The sequence below is a fragment of the Neolamprologus multifasciatus genome, chromosome 3 (genome assembly GCF_963576455.1).
Source record: "Neolamprologus multifasciatus chromosome 3, fNeoMul1.2, whole genome shotgun sequence".
Classification (NCBI taxonomy): domain Eukaryota; kingdom Metazoa; phylum Chordata; class Actinopteri; order Cichliformes; family Cichlidae; genus Neolamprologus; species Neolamprologus multifasciatus.
The window spans coordinates 13,929,858-13,957,764 of NC_140441.1; the positions used below are offsets into that span (position 1 = coordinate 13,929,858).

The window sequence follows — 27,907 nt, forward strand, 5'->3', positions numbered from 1 at the left end:
CAGTCTCCAAAGTAGCTTTGGGTAACAGAATGTAAAATATGTCCAGTGTAAATTATTTAGCGCTGTATCTATACAACACTAACGGTAAACATGTGCGTAGATATTTATTTTTACGTTCAGCCTTGCCAAAGTGTGACTGTCAGTAAGTGGGTCAGTTTCTCTGCCATCTCAGCTGCTGAAAGGATCAACATGAACATTTACAGAGAAACTTCTGCTCCCCAGGACAAAAACTGTTATTTTTTCCTTTTTCTGTTTTGGTGACGCTCTGAAATTGAACGCAGGACCTTAAATTGATCAGATTTCTCTCTGCGCGTCGCAACATCTCAGAGCAGATTGTTACAAATTTTATATCCAATCTGGTCCCAGTATGTCTTTCCCAGAGGGAATCCAGCGACTCTCCTCGAGGTTTCTGGCTGAATAAGATGTAGATGTAAGCCGGTGCAGTGTTTAGCACTGTCAACCTTTTAGTGTGGCTTAACACCGGGTTTCTTGGTCTTGTCAGGGGAAAAAGATAACAGCAGGCGTTTTCTACTGCAGTGCATTTTGTTCAGAGGCTCAAGAAGCTGATTACTTATGTCAGTCCAGTCAAAAGCTAAACTTCCCTCTAAAGTAGTGGCATAAAGACACCATCTTATCAGTAAGACGGAGAGCGATCAGCAGCCAAGAGTCTGAGCTCGGCTTCGCGCAGGAACAGAGGAAATCAGATTTTTCTAACCCGACCACAATGTGATTTTCCTCACTCCTCGTCTAAAAATATAGGAAAGCTCACACATCATATATAGCTCATACACTGCTGAAAATATGATTTCTTTTTCCCGTGTGTGAGGCATCCGGAGAGAGTTGGAGGTGGGTGATTCATCAACAGAGATTGATAATGGGAGTAACACTCTTGATGTTACTGTGGATCAAGCAAAAAGAAATATTTGGCAGACGGACTAGAGAGAAGAGGGATGGGAACGGGACCAAGTTGATTCATGAAGGAAGAGTAAAAATCTAACATGTTGGCTTTTAGCGTAAAGACAAAGGTAAAGATGGTGAGTGAAGGATGAAGTAAGAAGGCTGTTCTTTGAAGATGGGTAATAAAGATGGAAAGATGTAACACCTGTGCAGTGAAAGGAGGAGAAACCTGAACTCCAGACGCAGAGAAAACTAACCAACATTGAGCTTTACTGTGTTTTGATAGATTTTAAGTAAGTCAGCAGTATGCTTTTGTTTGACATCTCCACAGTTTGTATTAACAACCGGCTCAAATCTCTCAAGGTTTTTTGCAGTCGTTCATTGTGTAAAAGCAGGGTGTCATTATAGCCTCTACTCACAAACCCCGTCAACCTGAACTTACAGGTGTTGTAGCCGACAATGCTGAAGGGAGGTGCATTTCTTCTATCTTGTTTCTTGTCTCGCTGCGTAATCACTTGCACATGTCTTTTGAAAATAGTCCAAATGGTTTTGGACTTTAGCAGGCTTCCTGGGGCTTGTGATTGCACAGAAACAAGTTTCAAAAGAACTGATCTGATCATTTTGATGTTAAAATGCAGTTGCACAGTGGGAGGAACCGTTTGAGACACTTTCATTATTTTGTCACTTAAGTATTGTTTTTTTTAACCAAAGATGTTATAATGCTGTATCAGGATTTGCTCGGTTGATCTGACAGTGTAGCTTAAATCGTTTATACTGTTTCTTCCGCTGATGGCATTTTCTATTTTTACAGCAGCTTGACATGAAAAAAAAAAAGTCAGTATTGCTATGTCTAAACCCAAAAAGCGCTTACACACACACATTCTCGTTTTGCAATCTTAGTGAGGACATCTAGTTCACATAATGCTGCTTACCCTACCCCTAACCATCAAAAATGAATGCCTAAGCCTAACCAAAACTTAATGGTAACCTTGACATTAAAACCACATTTTGAACCTGAAAAATGGCTTCAAACTTGTGAGGACTGGTGTGCATGTCCTCTCTTGGTCCCCACAAGTATAGTAGAATGCCAGTTTCTGGTCCTCACGAAGATGCCTAAACAGGAACACACACACATGGGGCTGTAGTGGTTGAAAGACTGAAGTGATCCCATGAGCTCAGATAGCCTAACAAGCACCCAAATCCCAGGAGGTTGTAGTAATCCCAGAGGGATGTGTGTGCTTTATTTCTTCCTCATAATAATTTGGTGTCGCTTCTTTGAGAAATAGGTGTCAAGATCTTCGTTTGGGGATTCCTCAGGGAATGTCAGCTTAATCTATATTTGTTCATCCATTTCCTCTCCTTGCTCTCTCTCCTTTCGAGTGCTCTAATTGCCTTGGAAATAGACTTTGTGTAAAACGTGGACCCGCTTCCTGCATGCGCTGCTCCTTCAGCTGTCAGTTCTTACATTTCCAGACGATGCATCGGGGTTGAAAACAACCCCAGAAACCAAAATGTGAAAATGGATTTTAAATTTAGAAGAGGTTAAATCTGGAAGGTGAAACTAACAGCATCTTTTCTGTTTTATTCCCACTTAGCTCTCTCTTTCTAACAGATAATAAAATGTTAAGAACTGAATACAAACCGTAGTGTTTGTTTATGAGATTGGAAGTTGGTGGGTCATATTAATTGACCCCTTTCTCACTTTAATGGTCCAAGCACCAGATGGAAGTCAACAGGAAAGCCTTACATTTGCATCTCCAATCATTACAATAAGAGTAATGTGTGCAATTGATATTTGCACCAGTGTCCCGTTCAGTCTGAAGTGACTCTACCTATCACCATTATGCTAATAGGGATCGCTATTACCATAATGATATGCCATTATAAATAATGAAAGAGTGAATACGTGTGATTTTAATGAATGTTTTCTGCACCCTTTTTTCTTCCCTCCTCGTTTTCAGGTTCATTCTGTTTTCACGGAGCAGACCAAATCAGATGATTAAAGAGGCTGTGTCGATGTAAACATCTTTTTATTTCCCTTCCTCCGGGTCTCTGTGCTTAATCTTTGTAGACAGCATCTTCATTAAAACAAACACTCTGTGACCACTTCTCTTTTGCTGAAATCACCGCGGATGTGCAGAAATACCTGCTCGATTTTCTCTTAATACTTTCTATTTTTCTCTATAAATATGTGGATATATATATTTTTCTGCCAGCTTAAAAGGCACAGTGAATAACAGCGGCTCTCCTTGTCCTAAGCAAACTGTGATAAATGGAAGTATCCAACTGAAGGGTACATCAGGCTAATATTAACTTTCTTTATCCAGAAATGGGTTTAACACTCCCACACGAAACACTACAAGTACTCAGACTTTTTTCCTCTTTGCTAGGTGACTCCTTCCTCAAAGATCGTGGGTGACCTGGCTCAGTTCATGGTGCAGAACAACCTGACCAGAGCAGAGGTGGAGGAGAGAGCGGACGAGTTGTCCTTCCCCCTCTCTGTCGTCGAGTTCCTTCAGGGATACGTTGGGATACCACACGGAGGATTCCCTGAGCCGTTCAGATCTAAGGTACTCATATTGGAGTCTTTGTATATAATTCCAATAAGGATTTGTACAAAAGCATTCATTTATTTATTTAAAAACCATTTAACTTCCCTATCTGCTGGAATAAATGGACACGGCTGTTTAGATCAGAAAATACTCGCTCAACATTTGTCCTTCACGTCCTTCACTTGTGCCTTTGTGTAACAAACACGGGCCAGAGAGCTTCATTAAAGGTGTGCGTGTAATTACACACATGCAAACACACAAGTTCTGTTTCATGCTTTATCTCATCTGACACAAGCTGAAAACAGTTTCTTTGCCTCTGCTCTTCTTTTCTCGTCTCCTCACGAGTGCATACAGCGAGGCCGACCGCTATGCGCATCAGGGGGCCACCAGCATGACGTCTCCTTGGGAGTTACAAGAACACACAGAGGATTAAAAAATTTCCCCTTAATGTTTCTAACATAGTGGCTAGTTGACATTTCTGAAAAGTTTTTTTTTTCCAGTATTTCCTTTTCCATCTAATATTTTGAGCAGTGTAAGTGTGTAGATGTACAGTTAAAGGGAATTTTTAATACTTTAATGTCCCCCCACTGATCAAGTCATTTCTTAAAGCCCTATCAAGGTGTTTCCTCAGTTCATAGCTTAGTTTTATCTTAAACGATCTGTCGGTTTGTTTTCCTTCCCTTGAGTGAAACATCGCTTGTCCTCCTGCCACTTTTCTTCTTCCTCAAACATAATCAGATGTTTTTTATTTAGTTGTGATGATATATTGGTGTGTCTTATGTTTTTAAATACTTTGTCTGGTGAGTCATTACCATTTTAAAAAGCACAGATAGCTGCTGTGTTCATTCTGGTCATCAGGTTTGGTTTATGTGGTTTTCTGTTCAGTCAGCCTTCACGCTGCAAGTTGCTAAAGTGTCACTGTTTTCTTTTTTCATTTAACTTGTTACTTGTTTACGTGGATATTTTCATTCCAAATAATGCAAAAAAGTCACCAGACTTTTTTAAAACAACTATCATAGCTGCAGGTTGCATCGTAGTGTGTACTCTGAGTAAATACTCCATACGAAATCCTCTCATCTCAGCCAGAACATCTGACTAAATCTCTCGATATTCAGACAGCGACAGCCCGTCAGCACCGAGGGGCAGTTGAGCGCACAGCATAACTTGAGTCGTTCATTCAGTTAAATGATGACTACCACAGTTTACTTTTGCTTTGATTTAATTGTGTTTTAATTTGTGTGCTATTGTGTTTGCCTATGTCGACACGGAAACCGCGCAGCTGAGACCTAAATCTGATATTCACTCACACACACACACACACACCATGTATCAGCATGACTGATTTACATAACCTCAGCTCAGACGTGAAAAGACACGAGAGGAATTTTGTTTAGAGCAAAGAAAGTAAAACATTTATCACAGTATCTTTAGAAAACACAGCTAGCTTGTGACTACTTTGCCTTCAGTCATTGACCTTTAGTTGCTGCTGTGTCGCTCATCTTTATTAATGCATATAAGCATACACATGTATAACCTCAGCTCTGCGCTGTAGCTTAAGGTTATATTTGTACGCTATCAGCAAAGAAGCAGCAGTGTTTCCTTAATGGTGCTTCGGTGGTGTTAATTAGCTGGTGAACAGGCCTTCCATAATTATATCACATTCATTCATTTCTCAAAGGCTGTCACAAAGTTACTTTCATTCCTTTGAATCATAAAGTGGTAACTGAGTTGTTTCCTCGTCTGGTGCGGGTGGAAAAAACACAATGGACAAGGGAAAAAGATGGGGGACAAGGAACGGTGAAAAGGTGGGAATGTGGATTGTGAGACTGAGGAAAGAGAAGTGTATTAGACCATCAGAAATAAAACGAGCTAATGAAATGTGTCATTAAAAATGCAGCATATCCCTCAGAGGAGCATACTTGAAAAGAAAGAAAAGGGGAAACCTGAGTATGTGTTGTTTAGTTCCCACAGAAATGTGGAGAGTCACCAAATAACCTTGGAGGAAGTTTCCTTTATTTGTTAATGGAAACAGACACACAGACGGAGTCATTGTCTGTGTCTCACACTTAAACAATCAAGCATTTAGGTGTAAGGACATCCTCAGAGGAGACTGTGCTAATGAGCAGGGACTCCAGTGAACCTGCTATCTTTGAAGTGCCTTTCTCCCACACGCACAAATGAGTAAGCTATCTTTGAACTGTTAGCTCTGTGACTAATAGAATTGCACTGGGCCCTTTGTCTAGCGATTTCTGCAGGGTGCACACACACGCTCGAAGATGCAAAGCAGCACACAAATTAGTAAACATAACAGATATACAGTGTTGGGGAGTAACGGAATACATGTACCGCCGTTACGTATTTAAAATACAAAATATGAGTAACTGTATTCCGTTACAGTTACCGTTTAAAAAGGTGGTATTTAGAATACAGTTACTTTGTTGAAATAAATGGATTACACGGCGGTACTTCCCTGTTTCATATTGTGGCGGGTCAGGACTGTTTGGGTTTTGTTTGACAGCTACGTTCTGTTGTTCCAGGCGGCAGCGTTACGGTTGCCATGGTTACAGGGTGACGCTCTCTCTGCGTGTTTCCTGGATGAGAGAGGCCTTTTTGTTGTTGTTGTGCTAAGCTAATAGGCAGAATGCTACAGGTATAGCTCTAAAGAATGTAGCATCATAGGCAGTGTAGTCCGTGCTGCAGGGAGAATGGACTGCCATACACGTTATGTGTCTGTGAGCGAGGGAGGGAGAAAAAGGAAAAGTACGAGCTGTCATCGAGCAAAAACGGGAGCTGGAAGCATGTAAATATAACCATATAATAACCACTGCAGCCAAAAAGAGTGCCTGACGAGTCCAGTTGTAAGTAAGCTATTAAGACTCGACTGTACGCTTTGTTCGTGTTTTCCTCCAAAAACAATAAGTTCTGTTGGAGCAGCCTTTCAACGCCTCTCTCTGTCTCTCGCAAGCAGAGTTGACCCAGACAACAAAGTAAAGCTATTTCTTGGCTACGAGCCCGACACAGAACCCGCCGTATTAGTCAGAGGTCCCAGTCGGAGCCGCGGACCTTCAGTAACAGTAATAAATCACAGCAATAGTACATTCATGTAGTTGTAAAAAGCATGATAATAAATTAAGTAATCCAAAGTATTCAGAATACGTTACTCTCATTGAGTAACGTAACGGAATACGTTACAGAATACATTTTGGGGCATGTATTCTGTAATCTGTAATGGAATACATTTTAAAAGTAACCTTCCCAACACTGCAGATATATACAGTTGTGGTAGAAAGTACGCCCTTTTTCAGTTCCAAGGTTTTACTTTTATCAGGATGCAATAAAAATCATCTAGTCCTCAGCAGGTCTTAAGTTAGGTCAGTATAACCTCAGATAAACTGTAAAACATAACTTATTTCACTGTTATTAACAAAAATAAGCTGATAAACAAATACAATCAATGAACTGATCATCAGCAAGTGTGTGTGCGCCTCTTTAAAAGCATTCAGGCATGTATTATCACAATGCCAAGGAGGGAAGACAAAAGCAACGACTTGGAGAAGCAACCGTTGCTGTCCATCAATTTGAGAAGGGTTGAAAGTTTCCAAACAATTTGATGTCCATCATTCTACAGTGAGAAAGATTATTCACGAGTGGAAAATATTCAAGACAGCTGCCAATCTTCCCAGGAGTGAACATCCCAGCAAATTCTCCCCCGAGGTCAGATTGTGCAACGCTCTGACCAGAAACTGCAAAAAATACAAATATAACATCTCTGACTTTAATGGCGTCAGTTGGCGTGTTAAGACTGAACAAGTATCATTTGTGTGGGAGGGTGGCCAGCCGGGAAGCCTCTTATCTAAAAAGAACATGGCAGCACAGCTGGAGTCTGCAAAGTTGCATCTCAACTAAAGCAACAATACTTCTGGAACAACGTCCTTTGGAGAGACGAGACCAAAGTGGAGGAAACGAAACACAGCATAGCAGCACAAACACCTCATAGCAACTATCAAGCAAGGTGGAGGAGGGGTCTCCTCACCAAATTGTGTGACGATCTTCTGACAACTAAAGCTTGTCTAAAACTGGACCAGGACAGTGAAATCTGTAACAGAATGGCTGAAGAAGAAAAACATCAGTGTTGCAATGGCCCAATCAAAGAACAGATCTCAAACTGATTGAAATGCTGATTGAAACCTTAACAAATGCACACAAACGACAATGACCTGAAGCAGCATTTGTAAGAAGAATGGGCCAGAATTCCTCCACAGCATGTGAGAAACTGATGAATTGCTTTGTGTACGACTTTAAGTTGTTGCAGGTGCTTCTAGGACCTACTGAGTCATGGGATGTGCTTGGTTTTTCACACTATAACATAGACCACAAAGGTCAGCACCAAAGACACGAGTGAAAACGCCAAGTCTTCCAGTAGCTTCCTCCTTTTGCATCAGGAGACAAAACAAGGGTTCCTACTCTTTACAGCAGCCTTTAGATGAATTGACAGTTCTCAACATGATCTCCTCAGCGCACATTATTATTAGCCCCAGATCAATTGTCTCTTTCAGACACCAACAACTGTGTGGGCAGATAAAATGTCATATCATTGGTCTTAATGCAGTATCTGTATATTGCTTCTGAACAGTTTCTTTGAATTGTCATTTATTTTTTTGTCACGTAACGCTGCAGTCATGTTTGATGGGCTAATAGTAGCTTACTGGCTCAAATGAGGGAGATGGAGATAACTAAAGTGGAAACCACCACAGAGCTTGACATGACAGTGCTGCTGTTTTTATGTAAATGTAAAAAAAAATAACTTAAGTTTTCCATTCTCAGTTTCTACTGCTTCTCTCCTCCTTTGTGCCCCAAAGCATTAAGTGCGTCTGTCTTCCTCCTCCTCTCACTCTGTGTCAATTTAGTGTTTTTGACAGGTTCACGTTTTTATGTGTAGCTGTGAAGTATAATGTGAAGGTTTTACCATCACTTTAGATATTTCACATGCTTCCACCTCCCATGGGGGACGTTATGAAGAAAATCCAGAAAGACTGTATCACTTTATATATAAAGTTTTAGTAAATAGTTTGTTCGCGACCCTCTTTTGCTGCGATTCTTATTTTTTCCTGTCTCATTTCATCTTTATTTCCTCCTTTTCTGTTTCAACATCCTATTTCAGGTGCTGAAGTCTCTTCCCCGCATTGACGGTCGACCTGGTGCCTCTCTGCCACCTATGGACTTCAAGTCCCTGGAAGAGGGCCTCCGAGCCACACACGGGGATGACATCACCCCTGAGGATGTGATGTCAGCAGCCATGTACCCCAAGGTGTTCCAGGAGTTTAAGGAGTTTACTGGTGAGTGGACCGACTAGAAATAAACTGTAGGATTTGTGAGACTTATTTTTCTTCTGTTTCAATTTTTGTAATTTAACTGCTGTGTGAAATGTGTGTTTATTCACACTGCATTCATGTGATTAAACAAGTCTTGGTTTGTGGTATGTTGTTCTCATTTGTGTTACTACTGGGGCTTGAAATTGGTACCAGCCAAACTTGGGTCAGGAACGCAGAGTATAAAGTTGACCCATTTGGTACAAATATTTTTGTTGTGTTTGGAGAGAGAAATCATTGTAATTCCAGCTTGGTCTAAAGGCACAAGCTTGGAGCAAGAAATGACTAATGTAGCAAATTTAACAATAAAGGTTACATATGAATCAGATTTAACTGGAAGCAGTTTGAAGCCGCTGCCTGGATTGACCTGAGTTTAATTATTTTTTGTGGAGTTAGGACGTTGTTAGCTGTTAGTCTGGCGTTGGCTCTATGTGAAGATTTTTAATTAATGTGCAGTTGTTCCTTCAATAGCGGGCTAGGCTCTATACAATCTAATGTGAACACTCATTCTTTTATGAGTGTTTCATATTTACAATATTTACCAAAACAAGCCATTTTTTAAAGCTGGATATTCTGCAGTTTCTCCTGCGTGGTGTGATGAAAATGAGCTATTATTTGGTGGGAGTTGAATAAAAGGCACATATCCAGGGCCTGTTCTCCATATCTAAATTTATATTTTAGTCTAATCAAGCTGATAGGAGTTTGGCTTGATCCCAGATCATCCAGTGGATGTAAAGTCAATCCTACACGGCAGCGAGTTTAATTACGCAAACAAGATTAAATGATTAAACCGAAGCTGTGGGATTCTTCCTGGAGAGCATTTCAGGGGGATCGATTGGACAAATATCAAAATCCTTTTTCCTTTCTGATTCTTTAACTTTAGAGATTAATTTAAGTTGGAGGGACCTGGTTTCGGCTAATTTGCCAACATCTGGGGAAAATGTGGGATTGTGGATGAGTTGCAGTAATTACAGCGAGGGACCTGTGATGTGACGGAACATCTGATGAACTTTACCTAAAATCAAGTCACTGCTGCTGCACCATGTCAGGGGCTCAGAGGTGGAGATCCTGCCTTCATCGTGCTCTAAACAAATCAGGATAGAAGATCTTTGTTCTGTTGACCTGTAAAAATATAGCATATGGATTTAAAAATAGTTCTTGAAAGTAAAACGGTCTTTGCATTTTTACTTTGTGACTGACTTTTATGACGCGTAAGCATAAAGACATGATGTAGTGCAGTTATTTCTTTTTATTTCTTTTTCACATTTTAGATCAGACGTTTTTCTATTTTTTTAAACTCTCCTCTTTTCTTATTTCTGTTGATGTTTTCACTGTCAGTGTGAATTATCTCAGTAAGTTCCTGAAAGAATCATAGATTTGCTGGTCGTGGTTTCCAGTGTCGATATGTTTCCCATTTGAATGACCACAAGAGTACACCATCAGTTCGGATGATTGAATTCGGCCTGGCTAATCTAATTCTCTTGTGGCTCTGAAGAACCAAACAAGCGTAATCAAGATTACTGATCCTGGATCAGGGAGCTGATCTCTGAACTTTTTTAACTGATGTGCAGTGAACTGGCGCCGACACTGTTTCTAACAAAAACGGCATTTCCTGTTTTCTTTTTTCAGCCAACTTTGGCCCAGTGGATTGTCTCAGCACCAGGCTGTTCTTGGATGGACCCAAAATTGCAGAAGAGTTTGAGGTAAGTAACCACTTACACCATTCTCACTGTTTTTACATCACTAATCTTCTAATTGTTTTTCCTGCCACGGCTTTGTTAGCTTGTTTCGCTCACAATATTGTCTCTAACATGCATGAAACACCACACGGACACGTAAACGAGGTTAAGAAACTTTGTTTTTTTCCTCCCCCTATTGAAGCAGGATTTCAACGGTCACTGAGTAAATGTTCTTGGATTTAGTTAGCTGATGAGAAATGACTTGAGTTAAGTAGAGTTCATTAAATGAGTTGTTTTCAGCCTAATTCTTGTGCATTCAAAGCCAACCTTCATAGGATATTAAAGGATATTAAATGCTAACAATGCACAAAAACCCCTGCTGTCTGTGGACACCTCTTTTATCATTTGCTTCTCTTTTTTTTTTTTTTTTTTTTTTTTTTGGAGGGGAGTGGGGTGAAGAAAAGTGCACGTTAGATTCAGCGCTAAGTGTACTTGTTATTGTTAAGTAACTGTCACTAATTGTATCATAATACATTTAATCTTAATTCCTCTAATGGCCCAATTTTATCTTTAATTAACTCTGATGTTTTAACAGTTTAATAAAGAAAAGGCGTTATCTGCAGGAAATGATCTTTCCATCAGTGCGGATGACTGAGGTTTGATTCGGTTTGGTGCAGTCACAGTGAAGTGCTGATAACACAGTGGGAGCACGGAGATATTAACAATTTACCAGGGGAACAACAAACAGGATTTCTGATCCCTGTGGGCAGCAGATTGGCCTTCCTGCACTGAAATAGCAGATTAATTTAGTTGTATGATGTTTGAGACGAGGCTTGTGAAAACTACTGGGACCGACATGTCAAGCCAAAAGTTTTAACTGGTGCAGACTTGTAAAGATTATAGTGTTCGCTTAATCTGCAGCAGAGAGGCAGCTGAACAGTGCAGTCAGAAGAAGCAAAATGTTTAAGGACACTAGTTTGTTTTTTATTCTTTTTTCCCCATTACTCATTAACACTTTGAGTAAAACTTAGCCTAAAATGATTGAAGAGCAGATTAGTGTGATGTAGCTGCTGACAGAAACTTTTGCTACAAATGTCACAGTCGCGTCTGATCACAGAGAAACGTTTTCAGATGGATTTGGTCTGTTAACGTAATAAAACTGTATTAATAACCTTTTTTTGACCTTCAAAATCTATCCTGTAATTTTACATGAGGTTAGACATGATTTTGCCAGATCATGTAGGAAGATGAGCGACTCGGTATTGAGGAATACAAATGGTACTCTATTAGATTTCTCTGTCCCTAAAGAGTAAACTCACTCGGATACAAACAAAACTATTATTAGTTGTAGTTTAGTAATGGACTAGAATAGTAAGAGACTTCAGTTTGTGTGAAGAGGTGTGGTTGTACCTCTGACCAGATGGCATCAGTACAAAACAAGTGAGCAGGAGGTGAGGCAGGGCAGAGATGTCTGTGACATTTTATTTCTTTTTTAACTTCACAAGGTCTGAAGTGACCTTGTGAAGTATTTTTGTTGCTGCTTTTTTTAATGACCTCTATAAAAAGATGATTAAGATTTGCAGCCCTTCCTGTGTTTTTGTTCTTTAACTTAACTAAACCTACACGCGTGACAATTACATGTTAACCTTGTGAAGTGTAAAATGAAGCTGATTATAACAACATGATGAAACTGAACTGATTCCTGTCACCTTGATAAATTGAGGAAACCTGAAAACCTGCTGACTTTGGTGTTACTGTAAACTGTAACTAAAATGTTACAGTAACACTGACTAAAATGTTACAGTAACTAAAATGTTACAGTGACTAAAATGTTACAATAACACTGTAACTAAAATGTTACTGTAACTAAAATGTTACAGTAACACTGTAACTAAAATGTTACTGTAACTAAAATGTTACAGTAACACTGTAACTAAAATGTTACTGTAACTAAAATGTTACAGTAACAGTGACTAAAATGTTACTGTGACTAAAATGTTAGTGTTACTGTGACTCCACCCTAATAATTAGTTCGCCTACTCTTCTGAAGCCTTGAGTTTGGTATTTTTAGCTGTCACCTTGTTGGTTTTTTGGATTTATGTAGAAACCAGGGACCATTCATGGAATTATGGTGGTGACTTATCTCTCACAAGAAAGCTGCATTATGGCTTATTGAGTTCTCTTTGTCTGCTTTGCTAGGGGGCATAATTTCCCAAAAGGACACTACAATGTATTAAAGAATTAAAACAAACAAGAATATACTGATTAGGAAATGTTTACTGAGGTCTGAAATAATAAAAATACAAGTATGCCGTATGCATTTTCTCATAATGGATTGGAACTAAGGATCGCTCACCTAATCACACACCTTCATAAAAGCTCTTTTTTTCTGCGCTACCCTCCTCCTGTATTATATAACAATCACACATACTCATCAGTTCGACCCGCTCTACCACCTGAGCCACAGCTACATCATAAACTTCTATACAATTAAATTTGCTGTTGCAGCTGGAGGAGTTGCCATCTGCTGTCTGTGCAAGCATTTGGCGTACAGGATCTATACTAAAAGATTTTTTTGATCCCGTAAATGTGCCTCAATTTGAATATTTCAAATTAAATATAACTATGAAATCTTAAACTACATGGACAAAATATAGCCAGCTAACTAAATTAGCAGTCAGTTCGTCGGTAATTGCAGTCGCCCTGCAAAATGAGTCACTGAAAACCTTTAAATCCATAAACACATTATGTTAACTCCTTTTACATATTTTTTTCCCTCTAAATATGAAAAAACCTCCAGTTCTCTTGTAGAAATTGTGTGTGTACAGCCTCCTGTTGTGTTTTGGTTGAATGTAGTTGGAGGCTTTTCAGAAGTATTCATGCTCATAAATATGGGTGTGTTGTAGAGAAACCCCACAGATTTATTTTCAATGGTGTCTTAAAATCTACTTTTTAAGTCTCATCTTGTGACGTGCATTGAAAGTGTGTGATATCCTGCTGCAAGCTCAGTGAGTAATCTGCCTACTCTCCCCTCAGCCTTCATACATCGTCCTTATTTTGTTTTCATATGTTAAACTAATTGTCTATATAGTACATATTTCTTTCATAAGGGTTCTTTTCTGTACTCTACGTCAAACTCTCTAATCTTTTGACGAGTATTAAAATTCCAGTATATTCCTAACAGCCTTCATACATTATAAATCATCTGATCCTCCTGCATCTTTTTCTTCCTTTCAGAAATTCCTCTTCATTCCCTCAGTATGACTGCCGCACACAGATCCGACTGACAGTGATTCAGAGCAGTGAAAGGCAACCATGTTTAATTACGGCTTCATTTCAGTGCAGCAAAATGTTTCCAGGCTGGTGTTAATTGATTTTTATATTACCGGAGACATAGGAAGCACTACTACCCTCCTGCTGTATTATTAGGAAAAATCCACTGTGCTCATTTAGTATTGACCCTAAAGACTCGCAGCTCCACCTCATCCACCCAAATCATTTGATGCCTCGAGTTAGAATTCTGTAAGCAGACCCATACCCAGACCCCTAACCACAGATCAGAATAAAACCTTCAAACATTTGATTAAGCCTAAGCAGTTTTAGCATGTAATTATTTGCTTTGAATTTGCAGTTTGGGATACATTGTTCAGCTCCTTTCACACTCGGCAACATACTAAATAGTCAGTGTGAATAGCAAGAAAAAAATCTGCAATTTTAGAGGAATAAAAGCAAAAACTATCAATAATCAGTCTTGCCTATTGCTGTATCGACTTTCCTTCCATTTAAATTGATTTCCTAACTGTCTTTCCTTTAAACTGAAGACTTCACATACACAGCCCATCTTAGCTTTCAATTATTCTGTTTGCATTTTCCCTGCCTAAGTGTCTGTCATTCACACTTGCCGAGTGCACTGATGTTTCTTTCCAACCTCAGCTGTCACCTCGTCTTGCTGCTGTTTATCTAATCTCCTCTCCGTCAGAGCTATTGTTGTTTTTTGTTTGTTTGTTTGTTTTTAACTTTCACTCAGTTTTGTGCTCAACATCAGTCTTTGCCACAGAAACGAGCCTGCCCCTGTTGTCATGACGATGGGCACTTTCATCAGATCGGATCCGATTAGCGGTGCCGAGCAAACCGTGGAATGAAAACATGTCAAAGAGTGACCCGTCGTAAGGAGAGTGAGTCACCTCACGGAGGCTAAAAGACTAGAACGACTGATTTCAGTTGTCTCATTGCTGTTTCACTGAATTTAAGCGTGAATTGTTACTATTGTAACTGGAGTTCTCTGGAGTTGGCATGGTTTTAAATTGCGCGTATCAACAGTGAGACATTGTGCTATCGGCTAAATTCGCTTTTTTCTTCCTATATTCTTCAAGACATACCGTCTGATACATAATGCATTAGTTTCCTTAGGTGCTGCGTGCCTTTATGTTTGAAAGCCAGAGTTATCACCAGTGAAATATTAATAACCTGGCAGTCGAGCACCTATCAAAGCAGCACTGACAACGTTAACAGACAGGCAGCCGTCACTGGGGGGAGTTTTGAGTTGCATGAGTTCCGGACGAATTGACTTTTTGGCCATGTGAGATGTTGCATTTGATGAGACTCTGACAGCTTGAGTGTTAAGTTGGAGATGGACTGCGTGGTGGCCAAATGAGTGACGGCAACAAAAAAAGTCCAGTGCACAGAAGAGTTGGTAGCATCATGTCAGTTTGTGACAGTTATCAATTGGTGTTTGTAGCTTTGGCCGTACTGACTAGTTTGTAGAATTACAGTAAGTTTTGTGAAAGCAGAGAAAAGCCCAGAAAAACAGGAAATGGTTAGTTTTTAGCTGGAGCTTTGTAGGTGCTTCTGGCAAATCCGAGGTGATAGCTGTCAATACACATGACTTTTGCAGTGCAGATGCATTATTAACTGTGTTCTTGTAACTGACAGTGTTTATGAGCTTTTGGCAAGATAGTCTGTAAAAGACACAAAGTCTTGATCAAAAATGATTTAGCCAGCACATCTTTTAGAGCTCAGCACTAGACCCAAAGCCTGCAGCAGCTGATGTTGTGGGAATCGGATATAAAGGCTTTCACTGTAATCATATATTGTTCCACACTTCCCATCAAGGTTGTTGGAAATCTAGCGAATAGGCCAAGAAAGGAAAGCGAGCCTCAAACATTTGTTCTGAATATTGTAGGGAACTATGATCAGATTTTTATTTATTTTTCAGTCTGCTGCTGAGTCCTGCTGAGTCCTGCTGAGCTGGCCATTTACACATGTCCCTCTTATAAGAGCAGTTACCACTTTGGAGAAAAACAAACATCTGATGCCTTTTTTAATGTGCACACATACATAAATATACACCTACTCACGGGTTACTGGTCAGTCCATAGCAGTCATGCATACAGCACTAAAAAGAGGTGGAGGGCGACATCGCCTTACGTGTATCTGGCATGTGCTGATGATTCAGTGTGCTATTAATCATGTTTGACAGAAATATAAACACAGATTTTCACAAACACGGAGTCATTTATTTACCAACCATCACCGCTAATGTGCGCAGACACAGACACATAATCTCATTACTGTCACGGGCGACACAAGTCATTAATAAAGTCGCATCAAAGACATCGTGTTAAGCAGAAAGGGAAACTTGTTTAACGCAGGGATGTGATAAACAAAAATGGCTAAGCAGGTGAGTCTGACAGGAGGCTGCATGACTGGTGCGTAAAGGCGAGAAGAGCACTAATGTGTCGCTGGGTTAGAAGATGTGTGTATGTGAGACACAAAAACCAGTATAGTGGTAAGAAACCAAAGCAGGAAGCAGCTGAGTGTTTGGTCTAAAAGTATTTTACTGGCTTTGAAGCCATCAATGTAGTTTATCTGATGTTGTTAAGTGCAGAAGAATTTGTTATGCATACTAATTCTAAGAAGGTCCTGAGTCTGAGGTGTGCAGTTATTTAAAGTCAGTATACCTACTAAAACAACTTCTCTTGCTTATCTGAAGACTGTAGGTGGTTAACTGTGAAACAATAGAAGAGGTGTAATGTAGAAAAGCTTATGCAACAAAGGTGGCGGCTGCAGACAGCACACAGAAGTGTTGGATTTTATAGTTGGTTATACATTCACATCTCTAACAAAATAATCAAAAGATTCATAAATGGTTAGAAACTCTTCTTATATGCAGTTAGTGTTTTATATAAGAATGCCTGAGAGGAGATGTAGTGTAGAAGACACACAGATGGAAAAAGGTAGGCAGCTGTGTTTTTTGCAAAGCGCTGTCAAGGGCCTAACAAAACAGCATCAGCTGCAGAGAAGTTTAGTGTAAAGGAATGTGAAGAGGAGAGAGACAGAAGGCAAAAGCTTGCAAAGAAAGAGTCGGAGCACCCAGAGAAAGAGAATAAAATTAAGATCAATACATATCTGCAGCATCGTGTATTTTTGTCTTTGCGCTGAGGTTTAGTTTGGAATATCAATGGATGCTCAGCAGCTCAGATGGCAGTGTGGGGTACGAAGGGAAGCATAAACAAAGTAGGAGAGGCGGAGAGCTACACAACAGATAAGAGAAGCCGAAAGAGGCAGATGATGGAAATTAATAATGGCATGAGAGTCGCAGTGGCCCCAGAAATAGGTAACAAAATAACAATACAAAATAGAAAGCCGTGACACACGGGAAGACTGACAAAGAGCGAGATTGAAAGCCAGAGAGAAAGAGTTGGACAAATAGAAAGACGGGGAAAAATGAGTTTCCACCCAGTGAGATGAGAGATTTGAGAAGGGCTGTGAGATAAATGAAGAAGTAGAGCGGCTGGTGTCGAGGGGAAGACCGGCAAGCCAGAAAGCACGACTGACCAGAATTGATATGAGAAGGTGGTCGACCTGCTTGTGCTTCACAGAGATGAGGCGCGTCTGTCTTAAGACACACTCACAGGTAGCAAACAACAGAGTTAACAGCTGTGCAAAAGACGGGAAGCATTTTTCGCCTCCTCTGACCCGCTGTCATGTCTCGGTTATTCCCCCTGCCTGCCTCTTTATTTCTCTAATTGTCATTCTCCTCTATTTGATGTCTGAATTGACACGTCTGGTAAAAGTAAAAACGGATTCAGTTTCTAGCCTCAGAGGACATGTGCAGAATGAATATGGCTGTATGTATATACAGCAGATGGAAAAACACATTTTGTGTTAAATATACAGTGGGGCAAAAAAGTATTTAGTCAGCCACCGATTGTGCAAGTTCCCCCACTTAAAATGATGACAGAGGTCAGTAATTTGCACCAGAGGTACACTTCAACTGTGAGAGACAGAATGTGAAAAAAAAATCCATGAATTCACATGGTAGGATTTTTAAAGAATTTATTCGTAAATCAGGGTGGAAAATAAGTATTTGGTCACCTCAAACAAGGAAAATCCCTGGCTCTCACAGACCTGTAACGTCTTCTGTAAGAAGCTTTTCTGTCCCCCACTTGTTACCTGTATGAATGGCACCTGTTTGACCTCATCATCTGTATAAAAGACACCTGTCCACAGCCTCAACCAGTCAGACTCCAAACTCCGCCATGGCCAAGACCAAAGAGCTTTCGAAGGACACCAGGAAAAGAATTGTAGACCTGCACCAGACTGGGAAGAGTGAATCTACAATAGGCAAGCAGCTTGGTGTGAAAAAATCAACTGTGGGAGCAATCATCAGAAAATGGAAGACATACAAGACCACTGATAATCTCCCTCGATCTGGGGCTCCACGCAAGATCTCATCCCGTGGGGTCAAAATGATCATGAGAACGGTGAGTAAAGATCCCACAACCACACGGGGGGACCTGGTGAATGACCTGCAGAGAGCTGGGACCAAAGTAACAAAGGTCACCATCAGTAACACACTACAACGGCAGGGAATCAAATCCCGCAGTGCCAGACGTGTTCCGCTGCTGAAGCCAGTGCATGTCCAGGCCCGTCTGAAGTTTGCCAGAGAGCACATGGATGATACAGCAGAGGATTGGGAGAATGTCATGTGGTCAGATGAAACCAAAGTAGAACTTTTTGGTATAAACTCAACTCGTCGTGTTTGGAGGAAGAAGAATACTGAGTTGCATCCCAAGAACACCATACCTACTGTGAAGCATGGGGGTGGAAACATCATGCTATGGGGCTGTTTTTCTTCCAAGGGGACAGGACGACTGATCCGTGTTAAGGACAGAATGAATGGGGCCAAGTATCGTGAGATTTTGAGTCAAAACCTCCTTCCATCAGTGAGAACTTTGAAGATGAAACGAGGCTGGGTCTTCCAACATGACAATGATCCAAAACACACCGCCCGGGCAACAAAGGAGTGGCTCCGTAAGAAGCATTTGAAAGTCCTGGAGTGGCCTAGCCAGTCTCCAGACCTCAACCCCATAGAAAATCTGTGGCGGGAGTTGAAAGTCCGTGTTGCTCGGCAACAGCCCCAAAACATCACTGCTCTTGAGAAGATCTGCATGGAGGAATGGGCCAAAATACCAGCTACTGTGTGTGCAAACCTGGTAAAGACCTATAGTAAACGTTTGACCTCTGTTATTGCCAACAAAGGTTATGTTACAAAGTATTGAGTTGTATTTTTGTTATTGACCAAATACTTATTTTCCACCCTGATTTACGAATAAATTCTTTAAAAATCCTACCATGTGAATTCATGGATTTTTTTTTCACATTCTGTCTCTCACAGTTGAAGTGTACCTCTGGTGCAAATTACTGACCTCTGTCATCATTTTAAGTGGGGGAACTTGCACAATCGGTGGCTGACTAAATACTTTTTTGCCCCACTGTATGAATGAATGAAATTATAAATAAATTGGGATATTTTTCTGCATCACTCCCAAAACATGAATTTTAGGCCAAAATGGAAACTTTTGGTGAACAGAATTAATTCTACCACACACACAGACGACACAGTGGTGTGATCTCAGTCAGTAGCAGCGCAGCATTTCCTCCTCCTGCTCTTATAGCACTAGAAGCAGATTGACGACCACCCAGGAGCCTGCAGGAGAAAAGGGGCCAGAGTACAATAATGGTTTTTGTTTTAAAAAGAAAAACAAAAAAAGCCTCACAGCTAATCATTTGAGTCGCTCATGTTTTCTGAGGTCATTTGAGAGGTTGTCAGTTAACTTTATGAATCTGATTTTCAGTGATAGATGTAAAAATGACTCCTTAAATGATTCGAAAACACAGGCGTGTGTGACATGTTTTTAATGTGCAGACAGATTTGACCGAGTTGAAATACGAGCTATTCAAGTCACAAAAGAGCACAGAAGCGTGGCTCTATATGCAAGTTGACTCAGCGGGGGATGGTGTTGCATGAGAAAAGTTTATCTGCAGGAGAAAAAATATTGGACGAGTATGCAGAACACCAGAGTGCATTATATAACTGCCACCTGGCGCCTGGGATTTGAGTTTTCTTTGACATAAATAGGCACAAACAGGTGTATGAATATTCAAAAGACTGGAGAAAATGAACTTGAGTCAAACTGCTTACAGACTGCAGGCCAAACACGGACTCTCCTCATAGTTGTCAGCTGGGTTTTATTTGCAGGTTTGCAGGTCCCTGGGTCAGAGTTGGAGGTAGATTATAGAAATACACCGCTTCTCTTGATTGAATCAACAGTTGCTTTCTATTAAGTGCTCTGTGGTCTGTAAGCAGTGCTGCAATTTCGCCTCTATCTGTCAAATGTGACAGAACCACCGACTTTAAGAGGTGTGAAAAAGAAATACTTACAGGACTTAAATTATTTACAGCCGTTCTTTTTCATGGTCAGATGAGCCCTGCTCCATTTTTATTCTATGACAAAGAAGAAAGGTAGAAGATTCAGAGTTGATTTCAAGTGTTGCACTTGCACATGGTAGGTGTTCACTGGAACTCTCAATGTAAGGTGCAGAAAGATGTTGATGCAAGTAAAGGTGGTCATCATCAGGCAAAAAAAACCAAACAAAATAAAAGTATCACAGAGGGGGGAAAAAGGTGCCAAATTGGCTATGTAGTGCATTCTTAGAAAATTAGGAATGCACTGGCCAGCTCAGATTGAGCCAAATGCTGCACAACCGATTAGACAACGTTTCACAGTGCAGAGTTTTTGGGGCGAAGAAATGTGATAGTCTTCAACGGTCATGTCAGTCACCTGATCACAAACCAGCAGAGGATGCTCTTTAGTGCATGAAGACAAAACTGAGCAGTAACTCGATGCAGGTGCAGTGAAGGCCTGGCCGAGCATCTCAAGGGGAGAAAAACACCATGTGGTGATGTCCACAAGTTCTTGGCTGCAAAGGATTTTTTGAAAACCAGGGCAGTGCAGCAGTGTGGGAGTTAGCACTGTCACCTCACAGTGAGAACGTCCTGGGTTTGAATGCAGCCGGTGTGCCTGTTTTGTTATGTCTGAATGGGTTCTCTCTGGGTGTTCTGGTTTCCTCCCACAGTCCAGGGACTGGGTTAATTGTTGAGTGCAAGCAGAAGAAAATGGATGGATAGACGGCATTTAAAATGATCCTTTGTGTATTTTAACAACAGTGTTTATTTTGAGTTTTTGAATATTGGACACTGTCTAAAATGACTAAGCTTTCAAAGCTTCAGGTTCTGACCAACACGTACAGCATGAAAGAGCCTGCATTTGTCCCGCAGTTAGGAAACTCGCATTATTACAAAAGCAAAGTGAATTAAAAACACTGTAATTATATGTGCATACAGTACATTAGTCCTTCTCACAAACCATTGCATCATTGCTTAGTTGTGTTTTCTTCTTTATAGACGTAATTATTGATGTTTCCCATTGTTATAGCTACCAAGTTTAAAAAGAATATTGGAGAGACTTTGAACTAAATGGGAACATCTTTATGCTTACGGCCTATTTGTGTGGTTTAAAGTGCTTGCACACTTGGTTCAGTTAATTTGAAGGGACACTGCCTGCAGTGTGAACTAAAAACACCGATTGAATCTATCAAAAAATTCACATTTGATGATTCTCTGATAGCAGAAAGTGATTTTAGCAGCAATTTAAACTCCAAACTGCCGTTCAAGGAAGTGTCACACAAAACATGTTTTAGGCTGTGATTAAGAAATTTGCATAAGCCTGTTTTGTTTTGTTTTTTTTGTTTTTTACCCCACTACACTATTATGTTAAGAGCAGTATTAACCCACAGCCCCTAGTCTAAATGGTTGGCACTTATAGTGGTTTGAGCTCAGCGCTTCCCAAACACATACACCACATTAGCAACAGAGCTAACATGTAAGTGGCTTCCCGTAAACGGGGGCAATTCTTTGTTCGCCGTCTTACACAAACACACTTCAGCACACGCAGGTTAAGTAAAAAACACCGAGGTAAAATAGATACATTAAAAAAAACGCTCTTATTGAGTGTCAAATAAAAATTCTCACAGACATAGGATGTCTTATTGCTTTCAGCCCACTATAAAAGCAATAAGAACTCAGGAAGAGGAAATATTGTCTGCCTAAGTTAACTTTTTCTCCTCCAACAGGCTCTGCAGTCTGTTTAATTGCTGCAGCTGGACTTGTGAACTCAGTATCCATGTGTTAATTTCAGTCTAACGCAATATAATCACCATCGCTTCCTCCTGCACACAGTCCCCTCTTTAATTTTTCTTGCTGCGCTTCTCATCTTCTCTGTTGTGTTTCAGGTGGAGCTGGAGAGAGGGAAGATCCTCCACATCAAGGCCTTGGCACTGGGTGACCTGAACAAGGCCGGGCAGAGAGAGGTCTTCTTTGAGCTCAATGGACAGCTGAGATCTGTGCTTGTTAAAGACACAGTCGCCATGAAGGTACGCAGGAAATGTTTGGGGAGAGACGTGAGATACAGCTGGGAAAGTGGACGGGTTGATGACGTTGCAGAGAAATTAATACTTTTAATCAAAGGACAAACTTGCGAGTTGGTAAATGATGAATAACTGTTAGACTGGATATCCTTGAATTATAATTGGATAAAGCATGCAAGGGAAGATTCTTGAAACTTTTTGGCACGTTGAAAAGAAAAACAGATTTGGTGACAGACAGTCTATCCCTAGTGATTTTTATTCATAGAAACAGATGGTTGTGAAGTGTAGAAGGGGACTCAGCAGGGAGGAACATTTCAATGGGCAGTTATGACTATATGGATAGATCATTGCCTGGATGAGTGGATAAATGGCGACAGGCGTGTGTGGGGGTACTTGGAAGAGCGACTGACCAAGACAGATGGATGCGTTAGTATTTCTTTATCTCTTCACCCAGGAAATGAAGTTCCATCCCAAAGCTCAGAAGTCCATCCGGGGTCAGGTGGGAGCACCGATGCCTGGAAAGGTCCTAGAGGTCAAAGTAAAAGTTGGATCCAAGGTCAGTTGATTTAGGGTTTTTACAGTTTTTCCCTCCTCATCATGTGATCTCTCGTTTCAATTAAAATACTTCTGCTTTTTGTAATTGCTCTCAATGTTCTAACATTTGGATACTTGATCTAATCCCGTTGAGTCAATGCAAGGCCTTTTTACAAAGATTGTCTCTTTGGCCTCAGCAGCAAAATTCTTTTCTGTAAATGAATTTAAACAGGTAAACGTATTAAATCACCATTGTACATTAAAAGGTAATATTTTAAAGTTACTATTTAAACAGTATAAACACACTTAAGCCAGGTTAGCACACACGGCCACAATCATAGGGTGGACTGTTGGTTCGACAGATGTCCAGATGTTGATCTTCAATTCAGGGTTAACCATAGATGACGATCGGTAACAGGATTGCTGCTCGAGACTATTCATGGAAAGTTGACTGGAAGAGAAGAACAGTGTGATAGGAAAGGGTCTGCAAGCAACAGCGATGACCTCAGCTTTGAGAGGATTGAAGAACTTGAGGGATTCCTGAGGCCGGTGTCAGTGCATGAAGAGCAACTAGGCATAGATGTCTTCAGCTGTTACGTTCCTGATAGAATAGAATAGCCCTTTATTGCCATTGTACATGTGCAACGATATTATTTGTGCTCCACACCACAGCTGTGTAGAAATACAATATAAATGGCAAGACAGTGGGAATAAATAACAAACAGGACAAATGTGTTCAAAACGAGAGAAGGGCACATTGGAGAACAAAGTGCTTGAAGTAGTGCACACTGAACCTGAGACATCATCAGAAGAGTCTTGTGCGGACTAAAGAGAAAAATTGCTGTAGTAGAATCTAAATTTCTGAGTTTCATGAGCCACAAGCCATAAACATCCAAATTTAAACCAGCTAGTTTTGTTCATCAATCTGTACATTTGACGTGTTTTTATTGAGCTGTGCTTGCAATTCTTACAGGTGGAGAAAGGTCAACCTCTGTGTGTCCTCTCTGCCATGAAGATGGAGACTGTGGTCAACTCCCCAATGGCTGGGACCATTAAGGCTATTCATGTCACACCCGATGCTTCCCTGGAGGGAGATGACCTGATACTGGAAATTGAAGAATAGAGCGCAGGGGGGGAGTGGCAGGAGGCAGGCGTTCAGATGATATGATCCCGGAAATGGTGGCAGATGGAGAAACGGGGAGATTTAAAACGAGGAGGAAGAGGAAGACGGGCGTTTGTGGCTCTAGATATGTACATATTCCTTTGGGTGCACTGGGGGATGCACAATGAGGCCGTATTCATATCCAGATACCTGATGGGAGCAAAGATAAAAATGTACGACAGTCCAAAACGGTGTATTGATTTGAAGAAAATTAAGGAGTCCCCTGTTAAAGTAATTCCATAGTTGTGGTATTTAACTCAAATAATGGCATCTTTGCGCACATCCGTCAACTTGTGGAAAATAGCATTAAATATTTTAGAGTAAAATCATGTATTTGAAATGTGATACATTCCACTGCTGAAACTCTAGTCTTAATGTGAGCTAAACATATCTAACGCTAACAGGGTTTTAACGCAGTTAACGTGAGTAGATTGAACTTTTTGTCTCTGACTGCTCGGTGATTTCATACTTTGCTGGTTTCAAAAGAGAAGAATAGACTGGTGGCTGTATTACAGTCGCTGTTGTTCGTATGGGGACAATCTTCATTGTTTTTCTTTGTCCACGGTGCATTCTGGGAATGTGTAATCACTGTAGCATTTAGGCACAACCCCCGACATTTCCTTAGAAATGACAGCACAGTACACTAAGGGGCTGCACAGTGAGGGGCTGAAGAATGAAATCACATTTTGTCCATCTGGTTTTTAGACCATATTTTTGTATGGGATTTTATTGCAAGAAGAGAAGCACAATAAAGATGGTTAGTTGACAAGGGCACACCTTAAACATCTCGAGCACTGCCAGTGAAAGTAAGTGGTTTCCTTTTTTAAAAGATCTCTGCAGGTGTTTTCTTACTCATGTCTGATTTTAACCCCCACCCACCCTCAAAATGTGGATATATATGCAAATCGGATTAGCGTTGGTTTGAACATGGCTCTTAATTCAAAGCGTATCTGTGTGAATATTTAGAGGTTTGAGGTCTTTTTAGAGTGTCTGGTTTGTGTGATGTTGGAAAAGTTGTCAGAGAAGCAGTTTGACGGTCTCTTCAGAACCAGAGATTTGGTGGATGGTCTGTCTGCATGGGGATTTTCAATACTAGGTGTAAATGGGATTACATGGTGCTGTAATGGAGCCATGTGATGTTATTTTCTGAGGCTCTGCTGATTAATTTATGGATTAATTCTCTGTCAAATGATGTTAAATTAGCCGGACTAATAAGGGACTCTGGAGGCTCCCAGCAGCAGCAGCACTCTGCTTTGCACATCTATGTGGGTGTGTTTGTACCAATGAGTCGATGTGCACGCGTGTGAGAGCAAATTCAGCCCCTCCCCCATAACACACCAGCTGATATTTAAATGTATTCACATGCACACCATACTCTGATGCAAAATATCCAAACTAGCCCCTAAGTGCTGTCCGGATCACAGCAAATAAATCTAATCTAGTTCAGAGGACTGTGGTTTTGGCTCTATAATGATGTCCAGCACATTTAAAAACCAGTGAGAATAACCAAAAAATTACTCAGTTTTGCCCCAGTGTTTGCTGCAGGCCTAAAAAGCGATGACTGAATGTTGAATTACTCTGACCGGTGACGGAAAAATCACACATCATCTGCAGAAAGTGTCAATGTTTCCTCATAAGGCAGTGAAGCATGAAGTGTTTGGGACAGCGAGCCAGGAGAGAGATCACAGCAGATTCCTTTCCCCAGATCATCTGTGCTCCTTCACAGAATACACTGATTGGAGGACAAAATTAAAATATCACTTTGTACTGCACTGGATTGTTTCCAGCAGTTTTGCTCCATTACCTCTGAGAATGAACCCGCTTTCGAACCGTGCGTCGATACTGAGCAGCGACGCCGTAGTTAATTGGGACTCTGTCTCCTCGCTCTCCCAGGCCACTGCAGTGCCTCGCTGTATCTCCTGGTTTATCATGTTTAACTCTTTTCAAAGTGACATTCATTAAAAAAATCCCACCAATACAAGTTTAAGTGTTTCTGACGAGCTGTTGCGCAGTAATGTTAAAGTTCCTGCCTCCTCTTCTGGTTAGCGATCCTCGCTTACCTGCTTTCTCTGCCTCATCTACCCAACCACCTTTTCATTTATCCCTCCATCCCCCTGTCGCTTCCCTCTGTGTATATTTGCACATGTTAGATGATAACAGCAATAACGTATCAATGCTTCTCTTTGTCTTAGCCAGCAATCATTCTAACAGACATGCTTATGACAATGTACTACTGCTCAGTGTCTCGGGGAAAGAAGAATAAATTGGAGAAAAAGTACAAACAGCTGGAAAATGTTATTTGTTTTAGACAAGGGATATAATGTCAGCCTATTCTGGGGCTCATGCAATCTACAGCTGAGCTGTCAGAATATGAAAATAGGGTCTGTGACATTTCCATTTTCCTTGTATCACGTCTTTTTTTTATGAAACAAAGCTGTTTATTTAGCAGAAATACTGCCTGCTGATTTCTTTCTCTGTGTCTCCATTACACCAAATGTTCTCAAGGGTTGGTTTGTCTTCTAAATCTACATTTCTTTCTAATTTACTGTTGTAGTTTACATTTACCTGTTCTAAGTATGTTTGGGTCCTTTGAGAGACTCGGAGCTGGATTGCCAAAGAAGGAAAACGGATTGCATCTCGAAAATAAAAATAAAGTGATATATGTTCTCTGTACTTACAAATAAAGTTAGCTCTAACTAAATCTGAATTGTGTTGTGTGCATTGTATATTCTACACGATACATGTTATTATAGACCACAGCACTGAAACTATTGACAGGTGCGTAACATCAGTGATCTTGTTACGATGTGATGTCCTGCCGGCAAATCCTGGGTCCTTGATTCATTTCTTTGACACGTCGGAAACGCCATGTTGCAGACCAAGCACCCACCCTGACAGCAGCAGCAGCAGGGAGATGGTCTCCACACACAAAAAGTGGACAGACACCCCCAAGGCTGTGACGTATTATTCATGTTACATGCCCGGCAGCTGGAAATGCAATAAACAGTTGTGTGGATACTCGGTCCTGTGCGTCATCAAGGGTCTCCGTGGATCAAAAGCTCTGCTGCTACCTGCGAGACACCTGCAGAAGTACCACGTCCCTGCCTGGGTCAGAGCAGTTTTCTCATTGCACCTTCCCATTATTAGGCGGTTATTTTGTGGCTAATTTTAGTAAAACCATAAGCACCGAAAGAAAAGCACAAAAGGCTCGAGTGGAGGGCAGCTTTGGTCTTTAAGAACTAATAATCTCAGAGTCTTTCGGTCAAAGTTTCCCTACAAATGTCACGCTGATCTTCTCAGCTGGAGTAAAATGTGCATTTTATCTGAAAGCTGGAGTCGTGCATTTCATATGAAGCTGTCAAATCACAGCCCTTTTGGAACAATGTGTCCAACCAGTAATTAGATTTCACCAAGTGGGGAAAGAACAAAAACTTGGCATACACTGAAATCCTGCTGATCAATGCAAGAAAATTATACTCTCCTGTTTTCTCACCTTTGTTGCTGGAATGTGACAGGATCTGTTGGTGTGCTGGAGGCAGGCTGTTTGGGTTATTTTACATAAGTAGGTTTATGTTGTTTTCTCAGCCCACCCCTGCCTCTTATTAGCATTCAATCCGAGTGTGGTTGCGTTGAAGGAGTTGTTTTTTTTTTTCTTGATACTTTTCCAAATAACTTGATTCGTGTGTGGCAGGTTATGCATCTCCTCTGACACCCTGCTGTCTTTAAAGGGGTTCAATAGATCTGATTACCTACTTATTAACCGCACCGAATCACTCAAGTTTGTAGTTAACTGGTATTATTGATCATGCTTCACTTACTCTGTGCATGCTTGCTGGGTGGATGCTGGCAGCTGACGCTGGTTGACATTCTCAAACTCCTCCATGGATCTAGTGACTCGGAGCGTCGCTAAGCCATGCGCAGTTGGCTTGCATCCACTCGGTA

At 40.8% G+C, this 27,907-nt stretch overlaps 1 protein-coding gene across 2 annotated transcripts in view; it reads left to right on the forward strand.

Moving 5' to 3' along the window:
* LOC146521716 (pyruvate carboxylase, mitochondrial-like) overlaps window positions 1-26,666 on the forward strand; it is a 316,433-nt gene extending 289,767 nt beyond the window's left edge. For both annotated transcript variants that reach the window (XM_085149207.1, XM_085149198.1), the window contains exons 22-27: window positions 3,288-3,467; window positions 8,611-8,785; window positions 10,448-10,521; window positions 22,135-22,275; window positions 22,724-22,825; window positions 23,777-26,666. In XM_085149207.1, the coding sequence (XP_085005333.1) occupies window positions 3,288-3,467; window positions 8,611-8,785; window positions 10,448-10,521; window positions 22,135-22,275; window positions 22,724-22,825; window positions 23,777-23,926 (822 nt within the window). In that variant the 3' untranslated portion in view covers window positions 23,927-26,666. The remainder of the gene's footprint in view (window positions 1-3,287; window positions 3,468-8,610; window positions 8,786-10,447; window positions 10,522-22,134; window positions 22,276-22,723; window positions 22,826-23,776) is intronic.
* Window positions 26,667-27,907: the final 1,241 nt, after the last annotated feature.